Raw genomic sequence first — 22,941 nt, forward strand, 5'->3', positions numbered from 1 at the left:
CTTCTCTAGTATAATGCCCCCATATATAAAGCTCTCCCTCTTTAGTATAATGCCCCATATAGAAAAGCTCCCCCTCTAGTATAATGCCCTATATATAATGTTCTCCCCCTCTAATGCCTCCATATATAATGATCTGCCCCTGTAGTATAATACCCCCATAAATAATGCTCTCCCCCTCCCCCTCTAGTATAATGCCCTATATATGTTTTCCCCCGCTAATGCCTCCATATATAATGCTCTCCCCCTCTAGTATAATGCTCCATATATAATGCTCTGCCCCTGTAGTATAATACCCCATATATAATGCTCTCTCTCTCTTATATATATATATATATATATATATAGCTCTGCCCCTGTAGTATAATGCTCTATATATGTTTTCCCCTCTAGTATAATGCCCCCATATATAATACTCTGCCCCTGTAGTATAATGCCCCCATATATAATGCTCTCTTCCGCTCTAGTATAATGCCTCCATATATAATGCTCTCTTCCGCTCTAGTATAATGCCTCCATATATAATGCCCCGATGTATAATGCTCTGCCCCAGTTGTATAACGTCCCCATAGATAATGCTCTGTTCCCCCCTACATGGATATATTTGAAAACACAAACATTATACTTACCTGTATCCGTCTGCAATGCAGGAGGTTGCAATGACATCAACCCAACCTCCTGTGTCAGGTCACAGGCGGCGCGATGACATAAGCACGTGACCGCGTTGTTGCGCCGATGACCTCGTGCAGGAGACCGTGATGATGATATCACGACCACCTGCACCGTTCTACTGCCTTCTTCTCATGGTAGAAGTGGGCCTGAAGTCACAAAAATAATGCAGAAATTAGGAAATGGAGATATAGACCGCGGTATTAAGTAACGGCAATATCATAGATACCAATTTATTGCACAACACTACCTTCACCACTAACCCCCTTTCAGATCCATCCAACATACAGCCCCATGTAAAATACATGACTCCCCCTGCCTTCAGCCCCATGTAAAATACATGACTCCCCCCTGCCTTCAGCCCCATGTAAAATACATGACTCCCCCCTGCCTTCAGCCCCATGTAAAATACATGACTCCCCCTGCCTTCAGCCCCTCGTAAAATACATGACTCCCCCCTGCCTTCAGCCCCTCCAGCATACAGTCCCATGTAAAATACATGACTCCCCCTGCCTTCAGCCCCATGTAAAATACATGACTCCCCCCTGCCTTCAGCCCCATGTAAAATACATGACTCCCCCTGCCTTCAGCCCCTCCAGCATACAGTCCCATGTAAAATACATGACTCCCCCTGCCTTTAGCCCCTCCAGCATACAGTCCCATGTAAAATACATGACTCCCCCTGCCTTCAGCGCCTCCAGCATACAGTCCCATGTAAATAACATCACCCACCTCTCTTCAGACCCCTCTAACATAGAGTCTCCAGTACAAGGACCGCTGTTCCTCCATGCAGCCTCCTTTCCTCTCTTCATCAACTTGCTCTGCAGAATCTCCTGTAAATCCTGAGGCCCCGCCCCATGGACGACGAGACTCCGCCTCTTCCTATGACATCATACCTGCCAGGAGCAACTCCATTCTAGTCACTACCGTTGGGAGGTTGCTTATTCTGAGAGACACCCGGAGAGGTAAACACGGGTAACTGGGCTGTCAGGGGCCTGTTCGCTGGTGTGTGCAGATACCTGGTTAGGGAACTGTACACACAAATAGAACGGGCTGCGGTTTATTCCTTCCGTAGCCTTTTAGCTTTTGAGTGTCCAGAGGCTGGAATCTTTGTGTATGCAGTCATTACTGTCAGTACCTGTAACGCAGCATAAACTTGTGTGTGTGTGTATGCGATGCAAGCATTCTCCGTGACTATGCGTTACCCAGCAGTAGATGAGGAAGCTAGTTACAGAAAGTTCCGTGTCTGACACATGACAGGGGCCTGGGTCCCTGCACTTTTTGCATTCCTTTGGGCTTACTCCTTTTACCTTGAAGTTCTACTCTGAGCAGTGTCCTAATATACTGAGTAAGTGGTAATACTTAGTCCATTGCCTCTGCTGGTTACAGGCAGCAGCCTGGAGTCAGAGATCCAGTACAGACTGCCACAAGCTGCTGTCTGGAGATGGTAAGGACTGGGCCTGCCAATAAAATGTAAAAATCCAGCAGTAGAGCAGTCAAAATGTTCTGATTGCTGTAAAAGTATTAATATGTAATAGTGGATCGGGATATGATACGAGTACGGCGGCACTTCCATAAAGTGACATGTGCTTTATTCCCCAATAAGGCGTGACGTTTCGGTTCACTCCATGGAACCTTTTTCAAGCAGGTTCCATGGAGTGAACCGAAACGTCACGAGTTATTGGGGAATAAAGCACATGTCACTTTATGGAAGTGCCGCCGTACTCGTATTTTTAATGGCTGTTTAGGCGGTAGGACCACTGCCTCAGCCGCTGGCACTCCACCTTGTACGTTTGGTTGGTGGTGCTGCCCAGGAGTGTTTGTTTAATATATATATATATATATATATATATATATATATATATATAGTACAATATACCCAAATATCATTGGTGTTTCTATGAGAGATATTAGCAGGATATGTGATTACAGCAGTGGATTCTGGCTCCTGAAAGGGGTCTTCCGGGAGTTCGGTATTGACGGCCAAAACTCAGGACAAGTCATCCATAACTGATCAGTGGGAGTCCAACTCCCATCATCAAGTAAATGTCCCTGGGCTACAATACCAAGCACAGCTTGTGTGGTATGCTGTGAGGCCTCTTCCAAAAAAACAGATCGGCAGGGGTACCAGGAGTTGGACCCTCACAGATCAGATATTAATTGCGTATCCTGAGTAGTGTTGAGCAAATTTGTTTTTTAAGTTCTGCTTCCAAAGTTCAGGTTATCGAAGAATCCCGTTATGGATTCTGCTACCACGGACTATAATGGAATTTGGAATTCCACAACGGGATTCTTTGATAACCTGAACTTTGGAAGCAGAACTTAAAAAAAACAAGTTCGCTCAACACTAATCCTGAGTAGTATTGAGCGAAATGAGCTTCGGATGCTTCATCCGAAGTCGCTTCGTTCAAAACTTCGTATACTGGACGGAGATCCGTCTCCGTACAGTATAAGGCTACTTTCACATCAGTGTTTTCAATTTCGCTCTTACGTTTCGTCCCCATTCATTGTCAGTGGGGACTGAACTGAACAAAACGGAGTGCACCAAAATGCATTCCGTTCCGTTTGGTTGCGCTCCCATCGCAGACAGAATAACGCTGCAAGCAATCTGGCACAATAGAAAACGGATCCGTCCCCCATTGACTTTCAATGGTGTTCATGACGGAGCCGTCATGGCTATAGAAGACATAATACAACCGGATCTGTTCATGACGGATGCATGCGGTTGTATTATTGTAACGGAAGCGTTTTTGCAGAGCCACAAAAAACCGCTAATGTGAAAGTAGCCTTAAAGTCTTACACGACTTCGTGAATAACTTACTCCATGGGAGCCCATACTTATACATATTTTAAAGGGGACCTGTCACCAGGATTTGATGTATAGAGCTGAGTACATGGGTTGCTAGATGGCCGCTAGCACATCCGCAATATCCAGTCCCCATAGCTCTGTGTGCTTTTATTGTGTCAAAAAAACTATTTGATACATATGCAAATTAACCAGAGATGAGTCCTGTCCCTGACTCATCTCGCATACAGGACTCATGTCAGGGTAATTTGCATATGTTTTAAATAGTTTTTTTTACACAATAAAAGCACACAGAGCTATGGGGACTTGGTATTGCGCATTTGCTAGCGGCCATCTAGCAACCCATGTCCTCAGCTCTGTACATCAAATCCTGGTGACGGGTCCCCTTTAAAATATGTATAAGTATGGGCTCCCATGGAGTAAGTTATTCACGAAGTCGTGTAAGACTTCGTTGAATAACTTTGGTAATTGATTATTACAGTAAGAAACCTTAGAACCAAACTCGGCTTCTAAGGTACCACTCGGAACAGAGGCTGAGATCCATTCCAAGTTTTGAAATAGTGTTTCACTATAATAATCAATTACTGAAGTTATTCAACGAAGTCACGCGTGTCATGTGAATAACTTACTTCGGCTCCTCAGAGCCCATACATTCTAATACTGTACAGAGACGGATCTCCATACAGTATTATTCCAAAGTTTTGAACAAAGTGACTTCGGATGAAGAGGAAAACTGCTTTAAATTACTTTCCAATTTTTTCACTGTCACTTCTTCATCTCCATCTTTCCTAAGGTTTGCAGCAGATATTCTTTCATCAATAAAGACCTTGATGAGATGTCCTTTCAATATGCCTCAAGAGTCAGCCTCTCGTCGATCAAAATTTTATGGCACATCCAATTAAAGGGGTTTTATAAGATTATAAAAAATGTAGGCTCTTTGTTCCATTCGTGCCACACCTGTTACTTGAGTGGAGTTAAACTGGCAATACTGGATACAACCCATGGTTTCTGAAAAAAGGCCGCCATGTTTTCACCTCACCCATGATGGCACCCATGCGACTAGGACCTCCCATCAAGGACAGGAAACCGGAAGCGATAAAATAGTTCACACCCCCACCACACCTCAGTTCAGGTTTCCTGTCCTCTGGATAGGAGGTACCTTAGGGGCTCTGGCTCCTACCGTTGCTTGGTTTTCACCTCGGGAGGCTGGGGAGTTCCAGGTCTACTACACCGTAAAGGGACCTATCCCTGGTGGCATCAGTCTCCTGGGGGAGCTGCTGCCCGACCCTGCTCTGCCTCCACCCAAGCCTAATTGGGGAGCCGCTGTGGCTGTGTTCAGGTGGCTCCCGGCCCATTGCAGTGGGGTGCTTGGCTTCCCGCTTCCATGATGGCGGCGCGCTTCTCTGGCGTTCTGAGCATGCGCGCCAGGACGGCCCCTTCCTGCTCAATGATGTCATTTCTGGGACACCAGGCCAGAAGAGGTGTGGGCATCCTCAGGCTTTGGATTAGGCTTTTTTGGGACTAGGGTAAAAAGGAGCCGAGACGCGTTTTATAAATTGGCAGCAGGAGAAGACATCCAGCCTTTTGTGCACACAGTGCTGTGCAGGATCTGGGTTTCCACCAGCATGTCGGAACCAGGTGATGCAGGACAACCCGACCCCCTGGAGACCTCAAGACCCACAAGCCCGGTATTGGCCATGAGGAGTGAGGAAGCTTGACTCTACTACTGGTGAGATTTATCCTCTCTTAATGAATTTTGGGTGTTGTTTTGCTTTATTGTTATAGGTAGCAAAAACACCAAAGAAATCATCCGGAAAGACTAAACATAAAGAATGTGGAGGATGTAGAATGGCCTTAGCAGCCTCTTATAGTAAACCTCTATGTCAAGCATGTTTATCCAGAAATATTAAGACCTTGGTACAGTCAGAAGTTAAATCTTCTATTTAATCACTCGGTCAGAGTCGCCCAAGATCTCCAGAAAGCTCTACCTATAATAAGGACTCTGATTCTGATTTTCTGGAGGACGAGGATAGAAAATCTGACCAGGCCTCATCAGATGATTTCTTCTCTTGGGATAAGGATTCAGCGGGGAGGGCTCTTTTTCCATCAGAAGATACCGAGCCTTTACTTAAAGCCGATAAAACCACCATGCAATTAGAGGATGTAAAACAACCTAAATCTATTGCTGACCAGGTTTTTGAGGGTTTTGGCCCTAAAAGGAAAAGAGTTTTCCCTGTTCATAAAAATATGGAAGCCTTTATCAGAAAAGAATGGAAAAATCCATTTATTTATTTATTTCTTTTTCATTCCTAATTCTGTAAAAAGAAATAAAAGTTTGAGGAGTCCGTAGCGGATGTCTGGGACAGGGCCCCCATGGTAGATGCCCCGGTAGCTAAAATAGCCCAAAAATCTGCTCTACCATTTGATGACTTAGGCTGCTCAGGAGATCCGTTAGATAAAAAAAGCAGATGTCTATCTTAGACGTGCTTGGGAGTCTGCTTCAACACGTCTTAGGCCGGCCATTGTGTCTCCAGGTCCTTACGGCTATGGTTAGTTCAGCTGGAGTTGCATATTAAGGACAAAAGACCTAGAGAGGAATTACTATCTTTTCTCTCTACCTTTTCTAAAGCCGCAGACTTCCTGGCGGACGCCCCTACTGATGTGATCCGTATTTTTTTTCTGCCAGAGCAGCTGCCATGTCTAACGCAGCTAGACGGGCTATCTGGATTAAATCGTGGAAGGGGGATCATGGTTCTGAGTCTAGACTTTGATCTCTTCCATGTGAGGGTTCTAGGTTGTTTGGTTCCTCGCTCGATGACATCCTAGAGAGGGCCGCAGATAAGAAGAGGGGTTTCCCGGTTCCTCAGAAAACTTCCTTTTTTCGTAAATCCCAGGCCAGTTTTAAAAGACAAAGGAGTAGGCAGGGTAATGGGAAACAGGGAGACGTTTCCTAAAAGATCTCTTTCCGTCTGGAATTCCTTTCTCATTCACCAGATTTTTTTGCCCAGACAGCATGTCCCAAAAATCCGAAAAGAAGAAATGCTTTGGAGTTAGAAGTTTACTCTCTCTTGGACAAAGGAGTAGTTTGCCCGCTTCACAAAACAGAGAGGGGCAAAGGGTTTTATTCCCCTCTATTCTTGGTGAAGAAACCCAGAGGAACATTTAGAGTGTTTTTAAATCTAAACAAATTAAACAAATCTCATGTTCCAATCCATGCTTCCTCCCAAAAGTTTTTAAGAACAGTAGTCTGGGTCCAGGGAGAGTTACTGCATCTCCAATACAGAGCGCTGCCCTCTGGGGTTTCTCAGGCTCCCAGAGACTTTACTAAAGTAGTAGCAGAAGTAGCGGCTTTTGTAAGACTGTCTGGAATTGCGTTAGTGCCCTATCTGGATGATTTTTTATAGTCTCTCAATCAAAATAGAGACTAGAAAAAGATATAAAATTCCTCTGCTCCACTTTGCAAAATCTAGGATGGAAAATAAATTGGAAAAAATCATACCTAAATTCTTCTCGAGTTTGCATTTTCTTAGGAATTCAGCTGGACTCCCACCTGCAAAGAAGTTTTCTTTTGCTTCCAAGGAAGGAGTCAATCAGGGAACAAGTATGGTCAGTCTTCCTTTCTTACCAGTGTACTTTCAGGGAAGCAATGGTGGCACTCAGGCAGATGACATCAGCGATTCCAGCAGTACCTTATGCACAGATCCACTCCAGAGAGCTTCAAGGCTTTAAGAAAACATCTTAAAATCATGGGACAGCTCCCCTTATTCCTTGGATCAGAGTTTCCACCTTTCTTCAAAGACAAGACTCTCCCTGTTGTGGTGGACAATTCCAGAGAATCTATCCGCAGTGGTTTCATGGACATTTGTAAACCCAACTATAATTACCACAGATGCCAGCCCTTGGGATTGGGGGGCCCAATCCCAGAACAAGTGCTGGGAGGGGAGATAGGACTTGAACATGAGGAAAGCATCATCCAATTTCAAGGAGTTAAAGGCAGTAGAGATGGCACTGAAGTTGGTGAAACACAGGCAGATTGTCTTCTATTCCGACAATTCTACAACAGCGGCCTACATAAACCGTCAAGGGGGAACGACAGTCCCTTCCCTTTTACTTCTACGGCAGAAGATCTTTTATTTAGCAGTGGAGAGAATGCTTTTTCTGTCATCAGTGCATCTGAAGGGGAAGGAGAACGTCATAGCAGACTTCCTAAGTCATGTCTCCTTAAAACAAGGAGAATGGTGTCTAAACAAAGACATTTTTTTGCAAATAGTCCAGAGGTACGGTCTTCCCACAGTGGACCAACAGAAAATTAGAGAGGCTCTTCTCCCTCAACCATTTGGATGGCCTGTAGCAATATACGGGTTAGCACAGGACTGTAGCCAGGAGTTAGGGTATGCCTTCCCTCCATTTTGCCTTATTCCCCAGGTATTGAAGAAAATAGAAAGAGAGGGGGCCTCTGTTATCCTGATAGCTCCAATGTGGACAAAAAGGTTCTGGTACTCCAGTCTGCTAAAGTTGGCAGTAGAGCCTCCGTGGCCCCTTCTGTTGAAAGAGGATCTTCTTTACCAGGGTCCACTAGTCCATCCCAGCCCAGAAATTCTCTGTGTGGATTTTGAAAGGGAAGTTTAGTCTAGAAGGGGATTATCCGCCAAAGTAGTCTCCACTATGCTGAAAAGTAGGAAGTTGGTTACCTCAAGAAAATATAAAGTTTGGAATGTTCTTTCAGCCTTCTTCGGACATAGCCCAGACCCCTTTTAAGGCTCCTGAAATACCAAAGATCCTAGCGTTTTTGCAAGCAGGTCTAGACAGGATTCTTAAAGCATCTACATTGAAAGTCCAGGTAGCTGCTTTAAGTTATTTCTTTGATTCCAGATTAGCAGATCATCCATGGATTAAAAGATTCTTGTCGGCAGCATCAAGAATGCACCCTTTTTTAAGACCCTTGTCTCCCCCCCCTGGGATTTGAATACTGTCCTTTCGGCCCTATCGCAAAAGCCGTATGAACCATTTAAGTGAGATTTTTGTGCTTACATTCAAAATGGCCTTCCTTTTAGCTATAACATCTAGACGGTTTTCAGAAATTCAGGCTTTCTCTGCCTTTCCTCCCTATACTCCCTATACTACCATTTTAGCAGACAAGGTGATTATTAGACTGCGTCCATCCTTTCAGCCTAAGGTGGTCTCCGATTTTCATAGAAGTCAGGATGCGATTCTTCTCTCCTGTCCAAATCCAACCAATATGTTGGAAGAAAGATTCCATTGCCTGGATGTCAGAAGGTGTTTAGTATTTTACCTAGACTCCACATCATCTTGGAGAATAGATGAAAATCTCCTTTTCAGTTTTTGGGTAAAGCTAGAGGGCGCAAAGTATCTACTAGTGTTATTGCTAGATGGGTAAAGAACGTTATTTCCCTGGATTATTCTTTCCTTAACCTGACTCCTCGTTCGGGGCTCATTCCAACAGATCTGTGGCAGCCTCTTGGGCAGAGAGAGAGGATGCTTCTCTGGCCAAATATGCAGAGCTGCTACTTGGAGATCTCCCCATACCTTTTTTTTAGACATTACAGACTGCATCTGGGCTCAGATGCAGCCTTTGGGAGAAAAGTGCTGTAGCCCCCCCCCCCCCTAATTTCTTTACCTTTATAGTTTTTTCTCGCATGGGTGCCGTCATGGGTGAGAGGAAAACAATAATTACTCTTGTTTTTCTTTAAACCCATAACAGCACCCCCAAAATTTCCCTCCCTACAAAAAAACTATATATATATATATATATATATATATATATATATATATATATATATATATATATAATTTTATATTATTATATATATATTTTTTTTTTTACGGTAGCTGGTAAAGTTGCTTTCCTAGAAGATATTAGAAGAGATATAATTTACCAGATTGGTTCTCTTCTTTACCACTTTTTGTGTTTTTGGTTTCTGTTTTCAACCTTCTTGTTCTTGGTAATTGCCACGCCTCCGGAGATCTGTTTATTAGGATCACTGAGGTGTGGTAGGGGTGTGAACCATTTTATCTCTTCAGGTTTCCTGTCCTGGATGGGATGTCCTGGTCGCATGGGTGCTGTCATGGGTTTCAAGAAAAACAATTACCGGCAACAGTAATTATTGTTCTCCTAGTTCTGTATAACCCCTTTAATATTCCATAAAAGACCCACTTTAGTAGTCCTTTTACCTCTCAGAGACTGAATGTTAAAGGGTTTTCCAGAACTTTAATATTGAATGCCTATCTTTACAATACGCCATCAGTATCAAATTGTTATGGGTCCAACTCCTGGCACTCCCATCACTCTGCTCTTTGAAGGGGCCGCGGCACTTGGGTGAGTGCTGCGGCCTCCTTATTGTTGAGTGGGCATAGTTTTGTAGCGGCTGTGCTCACCCTACATGTATCATGCTCTGTGTCTGGTTATGAAGTGGCCTCAGTGGTTGCCCGTGCTGTGCTGCCCCTTCAGCACAGCAGGTGGGTGGGGGTGCTGGGAGTCAGAAAAACTCTTAAGGGGGTTGTCTCACTTAAGCAAATAGCATTTATCATGTAGAGAAAGCTACTACAAGACACTAATGTATTGTGATTGTCCATATTGCTTCCTTTGCTGGCTGGATTAATTTTTCCATCACATTATACACTGCTTGTTTCCATGGTTACGACCACCCTGCAATCCAGCAGCAGTGGTCGTTCGTACACACTATAAGTAAAAGCACCAGCCTCTATAGTGGCCAGGATTGCAGGGTGGTCGTAACCCTTGGAAATGAGCAGTTTATGTGATGGAAAAATGAATCAAGCCAGCAAAGGAGACAATATGGACAATAACAGTACATTAGTAAGTGTCTTGTATTAACTTTCTCTACATGGTAAATGCCACCTGTTGAAGTGACACAACCCCTTTAAGGATAGACAATCCGTATTAAAGTCCTGGGCAACCTCTATATGTTGTAATGCAAGCACTCTATTGATTGAATCGTAACTGGAACTGTTGTAATTTAAGTATTTTATTATTTTGCAGGCTGTGTAATTAGAATGGCAGTGGAACTGTTTCAGTCTTTGGCATTGTGAGCTCTGTATTTGAACTCCCACGATGGATAGAGCCAACATTGCTCAGGATCTCCTCCACAGGCAGATCAGGGTACGTGGTGTATTGTCCAAAAATGGTAATTATATATGATTTATTTTAGTGGGGTATCTCTGGTGAGGACCCTTACAGCTAAACTTGATTAGAAGATTGGTTAATCAAAACATGTTTTGTTAAGGTAATTTTTACAAGGGCCAATTATCGTCTGAACGTTGACCCATGTAAAAGGCCTGCTGAGCAGCCAAGAGTAATGTAAATAAACGGCCGCACAAATTATCTGATCGTTCATGCGGCCATTTGGGCAATCATATGCCCATGTAAAGGTTTTTGATCGGTGCTAGTTGCCAGCCAATCTATGAGGAGTGGACCACCCTCATTTTCTTGCCATGCCTGTCTTCAGTTAGTTGGAGAATGACCGAAATGTTACTGATGCCTCCCTTCATTGATGTTTTCTGATCTATGACATGATCGTGCTGGAGTTATAAAGTTTAGGCTACTTTCACACTCGCATTTGGTGCGGATCCGTCATGGATCTGCACAAACGCATCCGTTCAGATAATACAACCGCATGCATCCGTTCGGAACGGATCCGTTTGTATTATCTTTAACGTAACCAAAACGGATCCGTCTTGAACACCATTAAAAGGCAATAGGGGATGGATCAGTTTTCTATTGTGTCAGTGAAAACGCATCCATCCGCATTGACTTACATTGTGTGGATCCGTTTGGCTCAGTTTTGTCAGACAGACACCAAGACGCTGCTTGCAAAGCGGAACGGAGGCCAAACTGACCCAAACTGATGCATTCTCATCTGTTCAGAATGCATTAAGGGCAAAACTGATCCGATTTTGGACCGTTTGTGAGATCCCTGAATGGATCTCGCAAACGGAAACCAAAACGCCAGTGTGAGAGTAGCCTTACTTTGGCATGCTGAAAATCTGAACATCTTGGCCTAACCAGAGGACCTCAGCATTATTGTTTGAAGATACGTCCTAGGCCTGAACTGCATGGCGGCTTTTAACATTTTCGCAGCCGGGGCTTTTGGGGCATTTTGCTGAACAGTTTTCACAGTTTTGGCATGTACAAATAAAACCTAAATTACAAAATAAAAAAATCTTACTAACCCCCTGTACCCACACACCTTTTTGGAAAGTAGACCACCAGCTCATTGCCAGAATGCTACTTATACACTCACATACCTTCATATGGTTTGGGATCAAATGTATATTTTTTTTTTCATGAAAATTAAAGTTGATGTAAGTGTGTAAAAGTGTGACCCAAGCAGAAAGTTATGTGCCTTATTCCTCTTAAAGGGGTTGTGCCATGAAAAACATTCTCCTTTTTTCAAACCAGCACCTGGATCTAAATACCGTTGTAATTGCATGTAATTTAAGGGAATCTGTCAGCAGATTTGTACCTATGAAACTTGCTGGCCTGTTACATGTGCATTTGGCAGCTGAAGACATCTGTGTTGGTCCCATGTTTATATGTGCCCGCATTGCTGGGAAAAATTAACTTTTACGGCCTCTTTCACACTGGCGTGTGCGCCCCGTTGCCGTATTGCGGATGACATTTGCGGATCCGCAATACACGGATGCTGTTCCGTGGGCATTCCGCATCACAGATGCGGACGTATTCACTTGAATGGGTCCGCACATCCGGAGATGTGGAACGGAACGGAACCCCATGTAAGCACTACGGAGTGCTTCCGTGGGGTTTCGTCCCATACTTCCGTTCCGCAAAAAGATAGGACATGTTCTATCTTTTTGCGGAACGGACGGAAGTCCGCGATCTGCTGCGGCTTCATCATGTACTGTGCTCGTCGTGTATTGCAGCCCGCATTTAGCGGGCCAAAATACGGCAACGGGCTGCACACGCCAGTGTGAAAGAGGCCTAATAGGTACAAATCGGGTGACAAATGCCCTTTTCAAAATGTAGTATAGCCACTGAGCTATTCAATAAAATGTATCTGTATATCGCCACCTGCTGTTTGTTATTTTCCTTTTTTCTCTGTCTCGCTGAGGTGGTCGCACACACTCACTTTAAATCTTTAACTGTCACCAGCCATATCTTCTGTTAAAATCTGTGGCAGTTACAGGAGAGCTGTAGCAGAAAATAACCATTCCCTGAGCTGCCAGCCTGAAATAAATCTAGCTGAACAATTAGAGCAATGAATGGGGAGATCTCGATCCATGTGAGGTACAGGGCTGGTTCTAGCTTTCTTATAAAGCAATTGTCTTGTACACTGCTCTGAAAAATAAAGGAATCACTTAAACAACACAATGTAACTCCAAGTCAACCTGTCCAGTTATGAAGCAAGTAGAGGTAGCATGAGGTGGTGTCTACAACCCACAGAAGTTGCTCAGGTAGTGCAGCTCATCCAGGATGGCACATTGCAAGCTGTGGCAAGAAGGTTTGCTGTGTCTGTCAGCACAGTGTCCAAAGTATGGAACAGATACCAGAACATGTGGAGGGGGTCGTAGGAGGGCAACAACCCAGCAGCAGGACCACTACCTCCTCCTTTGTGCAAGGAGGAACAGGAGGAGCAAAGGTGCCAGAGCCCTGCAAAATGACCTCCAGCAGGCCACTAATATCCATGTTTCTGCTAAACTGTCAGAAACATTCTCTGAGGGCCCGATGTCCACAAGTCGGTGTTGAGCTTACAGCCCAGCACCGTACAGGGTGTTTGGCATTTGCCAGAGAACACCAAGATTGACAGATTCGACATTGGCGCCCTGTCCTCTTCACGGATGAGAGCAGGTGCGCACTGAACACATGTGACAGACGTGACAGAGTCAGGAGACGCCGTGGAGAACGTTCTGCTGCCTGCAACATCCTCCAGCATGACCGGTTTGGCAGTGGGTCAGTAATGGTGCGGGGAGGCATTTCTTTGGAGGGCTGGACAGCCTTCCATGTGCTAGCCAGAGGTACCCTGACTGCCATTATGTATCTGGATGAGATCCCCAGACCCATTGTGAGACCATATGCAGGTCCAGTGGGATCTGGGTTCTTTCTGATGCATGACAATGCTAGGCCTTATGTGGCTTAAGTGTGTTCCTGCATAATAAAGGCTTTGATGCTGCGGACTGACCTGCCCGTTTCCCAGACCTGTCTCGTTCCATCCACCAACCCCACGTTGCACCACAGACTGTCCAGCAGTTGACTGATGCTTTAATCCAGATCTGGGAGGAGATCCTTCAGGAAAACATCCGCCGCCTCATGGGAGCATGCCCAGGCATTGTAGGGAAGTCATACAGGCACGTGGAAGCCACACACACTACTGAGCCTCATTTCCTTGTCTTGAGGCATTTCCACTGAGGTTTGATCAGCCTGAAATTTTATTTTCCACTTTGATTTTGAGTATCATTCCAAATCCAGACCTCCATGGGATATTAATTTTGATTTGCATCGATCATTTTTATGTTTTATTGTTCTCAAAGCATTCCACTATGTAATGAATAAAGATATACAACTAGAATATTTCATTCATTGAGATCTAGGATGTGGTATTTTAGTGTACCCTTTATTTTTTTGAGCAGTGTACCATATGATCTCAATAGAAAAAAATACTTCCTCCTGCAAAAGCTTATGCAAAACACGTGTCGAGGGGGCTGCCCATTGTATCTGGACAGTTATGTACGATTTTTATTATTTGATGTTTACTAGCATGCAATCTCTTTAGATCCGGTGGTGTTGCGTACCTGTGTATAAACGAGTATCCATAGTGTGGCTAGTGATGCATATGGGATGGGAGGCTTATTTAGCCCCACTATTTTGATATTATATAACCCCATAGATTTTAGGTGTTTCACTGGTATTTCAGTGGCAGGAGGTTCAATAATATAGGGGTTCTTCTCACTAATAGGGTTTGTGACAGTAATAGCTCCACCACTTTTACATTGGTCAAGCAAATAACACATAGGGCATTATTATTATTATTATTTTTTGCTCTGAGATGAATTGCCTTATTGCATGGCTTCACTGTCAGTAATTTTTTTACAGCATTAACTTTTGGATCCCAGTTACGGTTTACGTATTTTTTTTATGGATTTAATAAAAAAAAAATTAATGGGGAACTATAAAAACGTTTTTTTTCTGTTGAGATCTTAAACTGAGTTAGTTACGTTATATATATAAGGCAAGTTCGAAAAGTGGATATTTTTTTGTGGTATTGTACTGTATGATGTTTGAGTAATTTATTTTTTTACATCAGTCATGGCATAACCCCTTTAAATAAAAGTTCAATATGTGCAGAGTTCATACATGCCACAATTACCAACCATGTCCACCTTCATACAACTTGTGACAAACAGGAATTATTTTTAAAAAATCCACCTAAACAAACATTTGCATCTAAAACGCTCATCCAAGCAAAGGTTTACATATAAAACCAATGTAAAAATATCATAATTTATGATATATCAAGGTGTGCAAAGCTCATATATCCCAGAAGTGTGCTCCTAAAAGGGTTATCCCACAAATTCAGTTTTTTACTTGCCCGCGTATCTGGAGAACTTTCGTCCCTTTCTGTTGGTGGACAGTAGCATACATGAGATAGTTAAGAATCTGAATCTCCCTAAAAGCATTGCGATTAGCTCCTGTTACCCTCTTCCTCCCCTGCAAAAAAAATATTCCCCCACAGCCCTAGAGATACATATGGGATGTAATGCCTGACTAGAGAGAGATATAGCTATATATTTCTATGAATTTAGAATTGGGGCTATTTCACACGAGCGAGTTATTTTTTTACTGATGGTTGCTGAAGTTGTATATTGTTCTTATTTATTTATTTATCTATTTATTTTTTATGTGCGTGAAAACCGCATACAATCCGGAAGGAATAAACACACACACTGAACGCAATTGTGCAAAATCAACAGTTTTTCCCTCAACAGATCCTATTGCTCGTGTGTAAGAGCCCTTAGGGGTGCACAGATGAAAGGTGTCTGTACTGCTTCACTATGAGATCACTATACCAGCACTAAGAAGAGTAAGGCCCTTTTCACACGGGCGAGTATTCCGCGCGGGTGCAATGCGTGAGGTGAACGCATTGCACCCGCACTGAATCCGGGCCCATTCATTTCTGTGGGGCTGTGCACATGAGCTGTGATTTTCACGCATCACTTGTGCGTTGCGTGAAAATCGCAGCATGCTCTATATTCTGCGTTTTTCACGCAACGCAGGCCCCATAGAAGTGAATGGGGCCGCGTGACAATCGCAAGCATCCGCAAGCAAGTGCGGATGCGGTGCGATTTTCACGCATGGTTGCTAGGAGACTATCGGGCTGGGGACCCGATCTGTATTATTTTCCCTTATAACATCGTTATAAGGGAAAGTAATAGCATTCTGAATACAGAATGCAAAGTAAAATAGTGATTGAGGGGTTAAAAAAATAAATAAAAATTAACTCACAGAGTCCACTTGATCGCGTAGTTGCGGCTCTCTGTCTTCTTCTGTAATGTTGAGCTGCCGGCTAAGGACCTGTGGTGACGTCACATCACATGATCCAATCACATGGTCCCTCACCATGGTGCTGAACCATGTGATTGGACCATAGTGACGTCACCACAGGTCTTTTGCCAGGTCCTGAAGATAGAACAGATACCGGCAGCTATGGAGCAGGTAAGTTAACATTTTTTTTTTTTTTACCCCTCCATCCCTAATTTACTTTGCATTCTGTATTAAGAATGCTATTATTTTCCTTTATAACCATGTTATAAGGGAAAATAATAAAATCTACACAACACCTAACCCAAACCTGAACTTCAGTGATGAAGTCCGGGTTTGGGTCTGGGTACCAAACACGATTTTTCTCACGCGCATGCAAAACGCATTAAAACGCTTTGCACTTGTGCGGAAAAATCGTGCATTTTACCGCAACGCACCCGCATCTTATTGGGCCCTCACACGCCACGCTCGTGTGAAAGAGGCCTAATACTTTTCACGGGTTAACCTGTATACTAGATCTATATGATATGAAGAGTTCACACATACCACACATGTCTATATTTAATACTGCATGTTTTAAAATGCAAAAACTGCAAAAATGAACCAGCCAACTTTTGCATCCCAGCACTGGGAATTATACAGTATATAATTTTCTATCCTCCCTATACTTACTGTAATCCTAACTAGAAATGTATCATTTTTCAACATAGTGGATTATATTAACTAAGGCTGCTTTCAGATGGATATAATATGGGTGCTTATTACTCTCAAATTGTGGACACAACACCTGAACCTTCTGTGGTTCATCAGAACTGTAGTTTCAACCAATAATTTGTTCTCTAGTAAATATCATGGCATCAATGAACAGCCTAATTAGGAACAGAGGCGTGACTAGATGGGCACTCTTTTCATTTTCTCCTTGACTCTTTCCTTTTCTTAAAAAAATAAAATAAAAAATCCTCCACCTATATGTTAAATCAAGTATGCTTTTTGATGGGGGTCAGGAATTGATAACATGCACAGAAGTCCATGTTATCCACTCCCTGGGGTCATGTACAGGGACAGGATGTCTATCCTGCTCTCTGTGGCCCCCTTTTCTTCTTCCACCCTGGCTGAGATCACAGTCGGCTGAAGGGGAGGGGGCTGTTTAACTTGATAAATATCAGGCTGCAAAGCAGCTAAATATATGTACTAGGTTTTGTTTTAAAGCTGACAGCCGGTCTTAATAAACCCCTAAGTTAGCGGTGGTTCTGCCAAAGTTATGAAGAGGCGCTGGCCTCTTGATAACTTTGCGATCCTCCGCCAGGTCTAAGTGTAAGAAAGATTCAGAGAGCTATTACATTTAGACCTTTTCTATGCCTGAAACAGGTGTAGAAAATGGTAAATGAGATGTTCTTCGCCCACACCACACCCGTTTTTTTTAGACCTCCCGTGAGCGGGGAGAAGTTGCAGATTGAAGCGCAACTATAATATAGGCATATTGCAGCTTAATAGGGGATCATTTATGTTCATATATGCAAAAGCTATATTTCAGAAGAAGGGAACCTTTACTAAATTTGAGAAACTCTGGGCCCTATGGCTTAACATTCCAAGTTTGGCTACTGGTGTTTAACTACAAGACAAAGTATTGGGTTTGCCTGCCCATGGGTTTTTAGGAGGGGATGTGGCTTGATACTTAATGAGTGTTGGGACAACCCCTTTTTTTTTCACTCTCTTTGTGCTCTTGTGGGTGGGACAGATTGGGGGAGGGATGAATGGGCTGTGGGAGTCAAGGTGCTATTTGGGGTGTTTTTAGAGTGGAGGAGGATGGGTTGCAGTTGAACATCTTGGATTCTTATTTTATCTCTGGGATCTTATTGACTGTAATTGGGGGGGGGGGGGATTCTTTCTGGTATGTTATGTTTATCTTATATAATTGTACTGTACCCTGATGAGTTATGGTTATTATGTGACTTGTTTTGAAAAAAAAAATAAAAAAAAATAGGCTAATTAAAAAAATGTGCCAAACTGCACTAAATATTGGTACCATCTACAACCAGGTCTAGATCACGTTAGTAAACTTGGGCCAATGTGCTGTTTGCAATCTTGGATTTCCTCATCAGGTTGAGGTACCTCACAGGAAGGTGTGACAGTCATAAAGTTTGGTTTTCTTTTAGGAAAGACAAGCTGGAAGCTTTCAGAGACGGCATCATGTAACAGATCCTTTAATTCGTCGCTTAGGACTGGAGGCAGAGCTTCAGGTATGTGCATAAGGATATGCCCTTTGGAATCCTATAAGAAGTAACATTAAAATATAGCTTTGAGTAGAAATAATGTAACTCCTCTTGTTTTGTTTGTAGGGGCACTCTGGATGTGTCAATTGCCTTGAATGGAATGAGAAGGGAGAGTGAGTATGAATTTCCCTTTTGTATAGTAGTTATATTGTTGGAAGCATTTGATAACTCTACATTTACTGGAATTTTTATTTATTTTTTAGTTTATACGGTACTTACATGCTTATATTTTTACGTTTGCTGTGTAAGAGTAACTGTGGATTCACAAAACTTCTGACATGGCTGTAATTTTGATCTTTGGGGGTCCAGGGTGCTGGACTGCTGGAATGAAGGGGTTCAAGCAGTCTGCTGAGAACTCTGCCTTGGAATTTGTCAGCTCTCCTAGGAGAGATTTGTACAGACACTTTCTATGTGTGTTCTCCAGTACATACACTGCTTTCCAGGAAAAGTTTTATGAATAACAGCGCCTCTTTAAGGCTCCATTCAGATGTCCGTAGTGCATTGCGGATCCGCAATACCCCCGGCCGGCACCCCCATAGAAATGCCTAATAGGACATGCTCTGTTTTCTTGTGGAGCTGCGGACTGGAAGATCGGGGCCGCGCTCCTAGAAATGTGGATGCAGAAAGCATATAGTGTGCTCTCCGCATCTCTTCCGGCCCCATAGAGAATGAATGGGTCCACACCCATTCCGGATAATTGCGGAATGGATGCAGACCCATTCTAACGACGTCTGAATGGAGCCTAAAGGTAAAAACTTTCAAATAAAGAGATTAGGTTTAAGCAATGCTCTACGTTTTGCATGTTGTGATTCGCATTGTAGGCCGAAGCATAAATGAAATAGAAATAGATATTATGAGTGTGGGAAATATAAAGTACAGGTCACACATGCATTTTTTGGTACTGGCATTCTATCTTTTGTTGCCTTTTTTGTGTCTCTGGTGCTTTATTAAAAACACTGAATGTTGAAGGCATGGCCATTCAAATACCACACAAAAAAAGGATGCAAAAAACGCTAGCAGTTCTAGGGCCTTTTTTGGGTGCTAAAAAATCACCAGAACTAATTTGTGTTTGAAGGAAGCCTAAGGGTCTATTCACACGTCCGTAGTGCATTGCGGATCCGCAATACACCCAGCCGGCAGCCCCATAGAAATGCCTATTCTTGTCCGCAATTGACAAGAATAGGACATGTTAAAAATTTTTTGCGCATGCGGAGAGCACATAGTGCATCCCAAAATTGCGGAACGGATGCGGACCCATTTGCGGACGTGTGAATGGAGCCTTATAGTAAATTGTGATTATGGAATGGTTATTTCTTTTTTATCTCTGCCCAGCTTGTTGGCCTCTGGCTCAGATGATCAGCACATGATGCTGTGGGATCCTTTTCGGCACAAGAAACTGCTGTCTATGCACACAGGTCACACTGCCAACATCTTTTCCGTTAAGGTGAGCAGCGTGCAATGAATTCTCAGTGGCAAGTGCCTATGGGCCTGTATAGATGTAGCAGAACTAAAATAGTCACGTGCTACATCTGAGCATAATGTGTTATCTGTAGTTCTCCGTAGGTCAGCAGGCACCTTTTGTTCCTTTTAATATGGCCTCTGATAATGCAGCACTTGTTTCCTTAGTAGAACTGCAAAAAATGTGAACTTTCACAAGATCTGAAGCTGCAGTATGGACAGAGAACCAAATATGTACTTCTCTATGACAGCCCAATAACCCAAATTAAAGAAATATTACTATACATATAATTTTTCTATATTTTCTGTATGTCTTCCCTATCAGTTTCTTCCACACACTGAAGATCGCATCTTGATTACTGGAGCTGCAGATGCCAAGGTTCATGTCCATGACATTAACTCAAAGGAAACACTCCATGTTTTTTCTGAACACACTAACCGAGTGAAGCGAGTTGCCACAGCCCCTATGTGGCCAAACACTTTTTGGAGTGCAGCAGAAGATGGCTTGATCCGGTAAGGAAAAGGTTGTTGAAAATGGAGAATTTATTTTCAGGGGTTGCAACCATATACGATTTAGTTGTGTTTTCTGTTTGTTCAGGCAGTATGATTTAAGGGAAAGTAGCACCCACTCTGATGTCTTGATTGATTTAACGGAATACTGTGGGCAGCTGGTGGAGGCAAAATGCGTAAGCATCAGCCCCCAGGATAACAACTGCTTAGCTGTAGGAGCCAGTGGACCTTTTGTGAGACTGTATGATATCCGGATGATCCACAGTCACCGGTGAGTGATTGTTGGTTGGGATTAGTGACTACTTGGGATTATTCAAGGTTTGGTAGATTACCTTTACGATATATTCTCCATTACAGAAAGAATCTCCAGACGGCACAATCTGGACTGCACACTTTTTGCTCAAGACAGAAACCCATTCCAGAGGGAGCAGCACAGTATTATGTGGCAGGTAACATTTCTCATACTGAGACCACAACTGATCACTAAAATAAAAGGGCTCCCACCAGTCTCTTCTAGAAGAGACTGGAGACAGTAATGTCCACTACTTAGAAAGCTGAGGGTCCAGAATCTATCTCTGCCTATTAGAGGACTGGAGAAAAACGGAGACCATGAGCAGTTTATGGAGAGACAAAGCTATAGCGTTGTCTTCTCTGCATTATTCCTTAACCTGATGAAACATTAACCACATATTCTAAGGATTTTTGATAAAAGTTACTCAAGAGAAAACCTGGATTATGGTATAGGTGACATTTCTGGTTGGATATTCATAGAACGGATAATCTGTAGATGTCTCCACTTATACAGAAGCTAGTTTGTGAAATTGTGCCATTACCAGATGGCTTTTCTACAACACAGATCTGGCCTCAATGTCTTCTTTGCCAAACCCACAGCATAATTTATGTATTTGTCACAGACAGGAAGTTTATGCAGGTTGAATATATATTCAAGTCCTACTAACTGCAGCTATGATCAACGGCTCTTGTCTCACAGAAATGGTTGACATTTGCAAAACATCTGAACCCTTTAGAGTAGCGTAAACTAAAGGGTGGTGCTCCTTTAGTTTCCTCGCTTTCAGGGCTCGGTCACACAACCGTATGAAGCCCGTGCCGTGGACCGCAAATTGCGGTCCGCAATGCACGGGCACCTTCCGTGGGGCAGGCTTTTGGGGATCGCAGACTCATTCACTTGAACAGGTCCGCGATCCCTCCGTTCCGTAAAAAGATAGAGCATGTTCTTTCCGATTGAAATGAATAGGTCCGCATCCCTGATATGGAATGACAACGGAACGGTGCTTGTGTATTGCGGATCCGCAAATGTGGTCCGCAATACGGGAACAGGACACCAACGTTCGTGTGCATGAGCCCTATGATCATCAAGGTGCAGCATGTCACCCAGGCAGTCATTCACCTACAGTAATTCTTGCTAGGACATACTTTATGCAGAGTCATTGTTTGTAAGTGAGTGTCTGGAGGGCTCAAACATATATTTTAAAATGTTTCACCCTGGGCCTAATTTTTTCCTGTTTCCACACTTATATTTATATACTTTTTTTTTTTTCCCCACTGTTGCGATATGCATGTCCTCACAGATAGGTGAATTGTTTCCACAGGCCACCTTCCAGTCAAGCTGCCCGATTACAATAACCGATTGCGTGTATTGGTGGCAACATACGTAACTTTCAGTCCTGATGGCACTGAGCTGCTTGTCAACATGGGAGGGGAGCAGGTAAGTTCACATGTGGCAATAGTGTACTGGGTTTTACCACAAATAGCCACAGTTGTTTTTCTTACAGTTTTTGGGAGTGCATTTTTAACTGGTGATATATCCTATCTGCAAAATCAGCACAGCCACAAATATAAAAATGTTTGTGGGTATTCATACTACTACATAATTTCCGCAAAAAAATCTCCAGCCAATATATTTTTAATCAAGCCTACCTTTATTTTACACTGTAATAAAGAAACCTTTTGGGGGGGAATAAAAAATAATCTAGTTTCACTCATCCCCCCATAGTTAACGGGTAACATTTATGCTATATGGTCAGATGTATGTGGCTGCCTCTCCTGTTGAGTTTAAAGGTGTTGTCTCATTTTGGCAAATGGCATTTATTGTGTAGACAAAGTTAATACAAGGCACTTACTAATGTATTGTCATTGTCTATATTGCTTCCTTTGCTGGCTTGATTCATTTTTCCATTGCATTATACTCTGCTCGTTTCCAGGGGTTACATAGGCACGCATGCGTAGTAGCTCCTGTCCCAGCCAACTCATATCTGCGTTGAAGCAGTGGGCGACACAGGAGCTGCTTCGCATGTGTGCCTATGTGTGCCCCACAGTCCCAGCTTCCAGAGAGTCTGGCATTTTTTCCTATAGTGTGCAAGCACGGGTACCTCTACTGGACTGTAGGGTAGTCATAACCCCTGGATACAAGCAGTGTATAAAGCGATGGAAAATGAATCCAGCCAGCAAAGGAGACAACATAGACAATAACAATACATCAGTAAGTGCCTTGTATTAACTTTCTCTACATGATAAATGCTATTTGTTGAAGAGAGACAACCCCTTTAAGTGTAACACAGTCATTACACACAGATGCATAAAATCAAGCACACAGACATGCAGTCTCCTCTGTGGGTCATACTGGAAAGCTCAGTAGTGGTACTGCCATACAATGCCACCTTGGTCACAAGTCAAAA

General features: G+C 43.2%; 1 protein-coding gene across 2 annotated transcripts in view; it reads left to right on the plus strand.

The window, feature by feature from the left end:
• The first annotated feature begins 1,544 nt into the window (after window positions 1-1,544).
• Window positions 1,545-22,941, plus strand: part of WDTC1 (WD and tetratricopeptide repeats 1) — a 37,653-nt gene continuing 16,256 nt past the window's right edge. The window contains exons 1-10 of one of the 2 annotated variants that reach the window (XM_044288039.1): window positions 1,585-1,631; window positions 4,266-4,400; window positions 10,491-10,610; window positions 18,161-18,244; window positions 18,344-18,390; window positions 19,610-19,721; window positions 20,061-20,248; window positions 20,334-20,516; window positions 20,603-20,694; window positions 21,856-21,971. In XM_044288039.1, coding sequence (XP_044143974.1) covers window positions 10,563-10,610; window positions 18,161-18,244; window positions 18,344-18,390; window positions 19,610-19,721; window positions 20,061-20,248; window positions 20,334-20,516; window positions 20,603-20,694; window positions 21,856-21,971 — 870 coding nt within the window. In that variant the 5' untranslated portion in view covers window positions 1,585-1,631; window positions 4,266-4,400; window positions 10,491-10,562. Of the gene's footprint in view, window positions 1,632-4,265; window positions 4,401-10,490; window positions 10,611-18,160; window positions 18,245-18,343; window positions 18,391-19,609; window positions 19,722-20,060; window positions 20,249-20,333; window positions 20,517-20,602; window positions 20,695-21,855; window positions 21,972-22,941 lie in introns of both variants that reach the window. The other variant, XM_044288038.1, reaches the window with a different exon arrangement.

Source organism: Bufo gargarizans, chromosome 3 (assembly GCF_014858855.1).
Source record: "Bufo gargarizans isolate SCDJY-AF-19 chromosome 3, ASM1485885v1, whole genome shotgun sequence".
Lineage (NCBI taxonomy): Eukaryota > Metazoa > Chordata > Amphibia > Anura > Bufonidae > Bufo > Bufo gargarizans.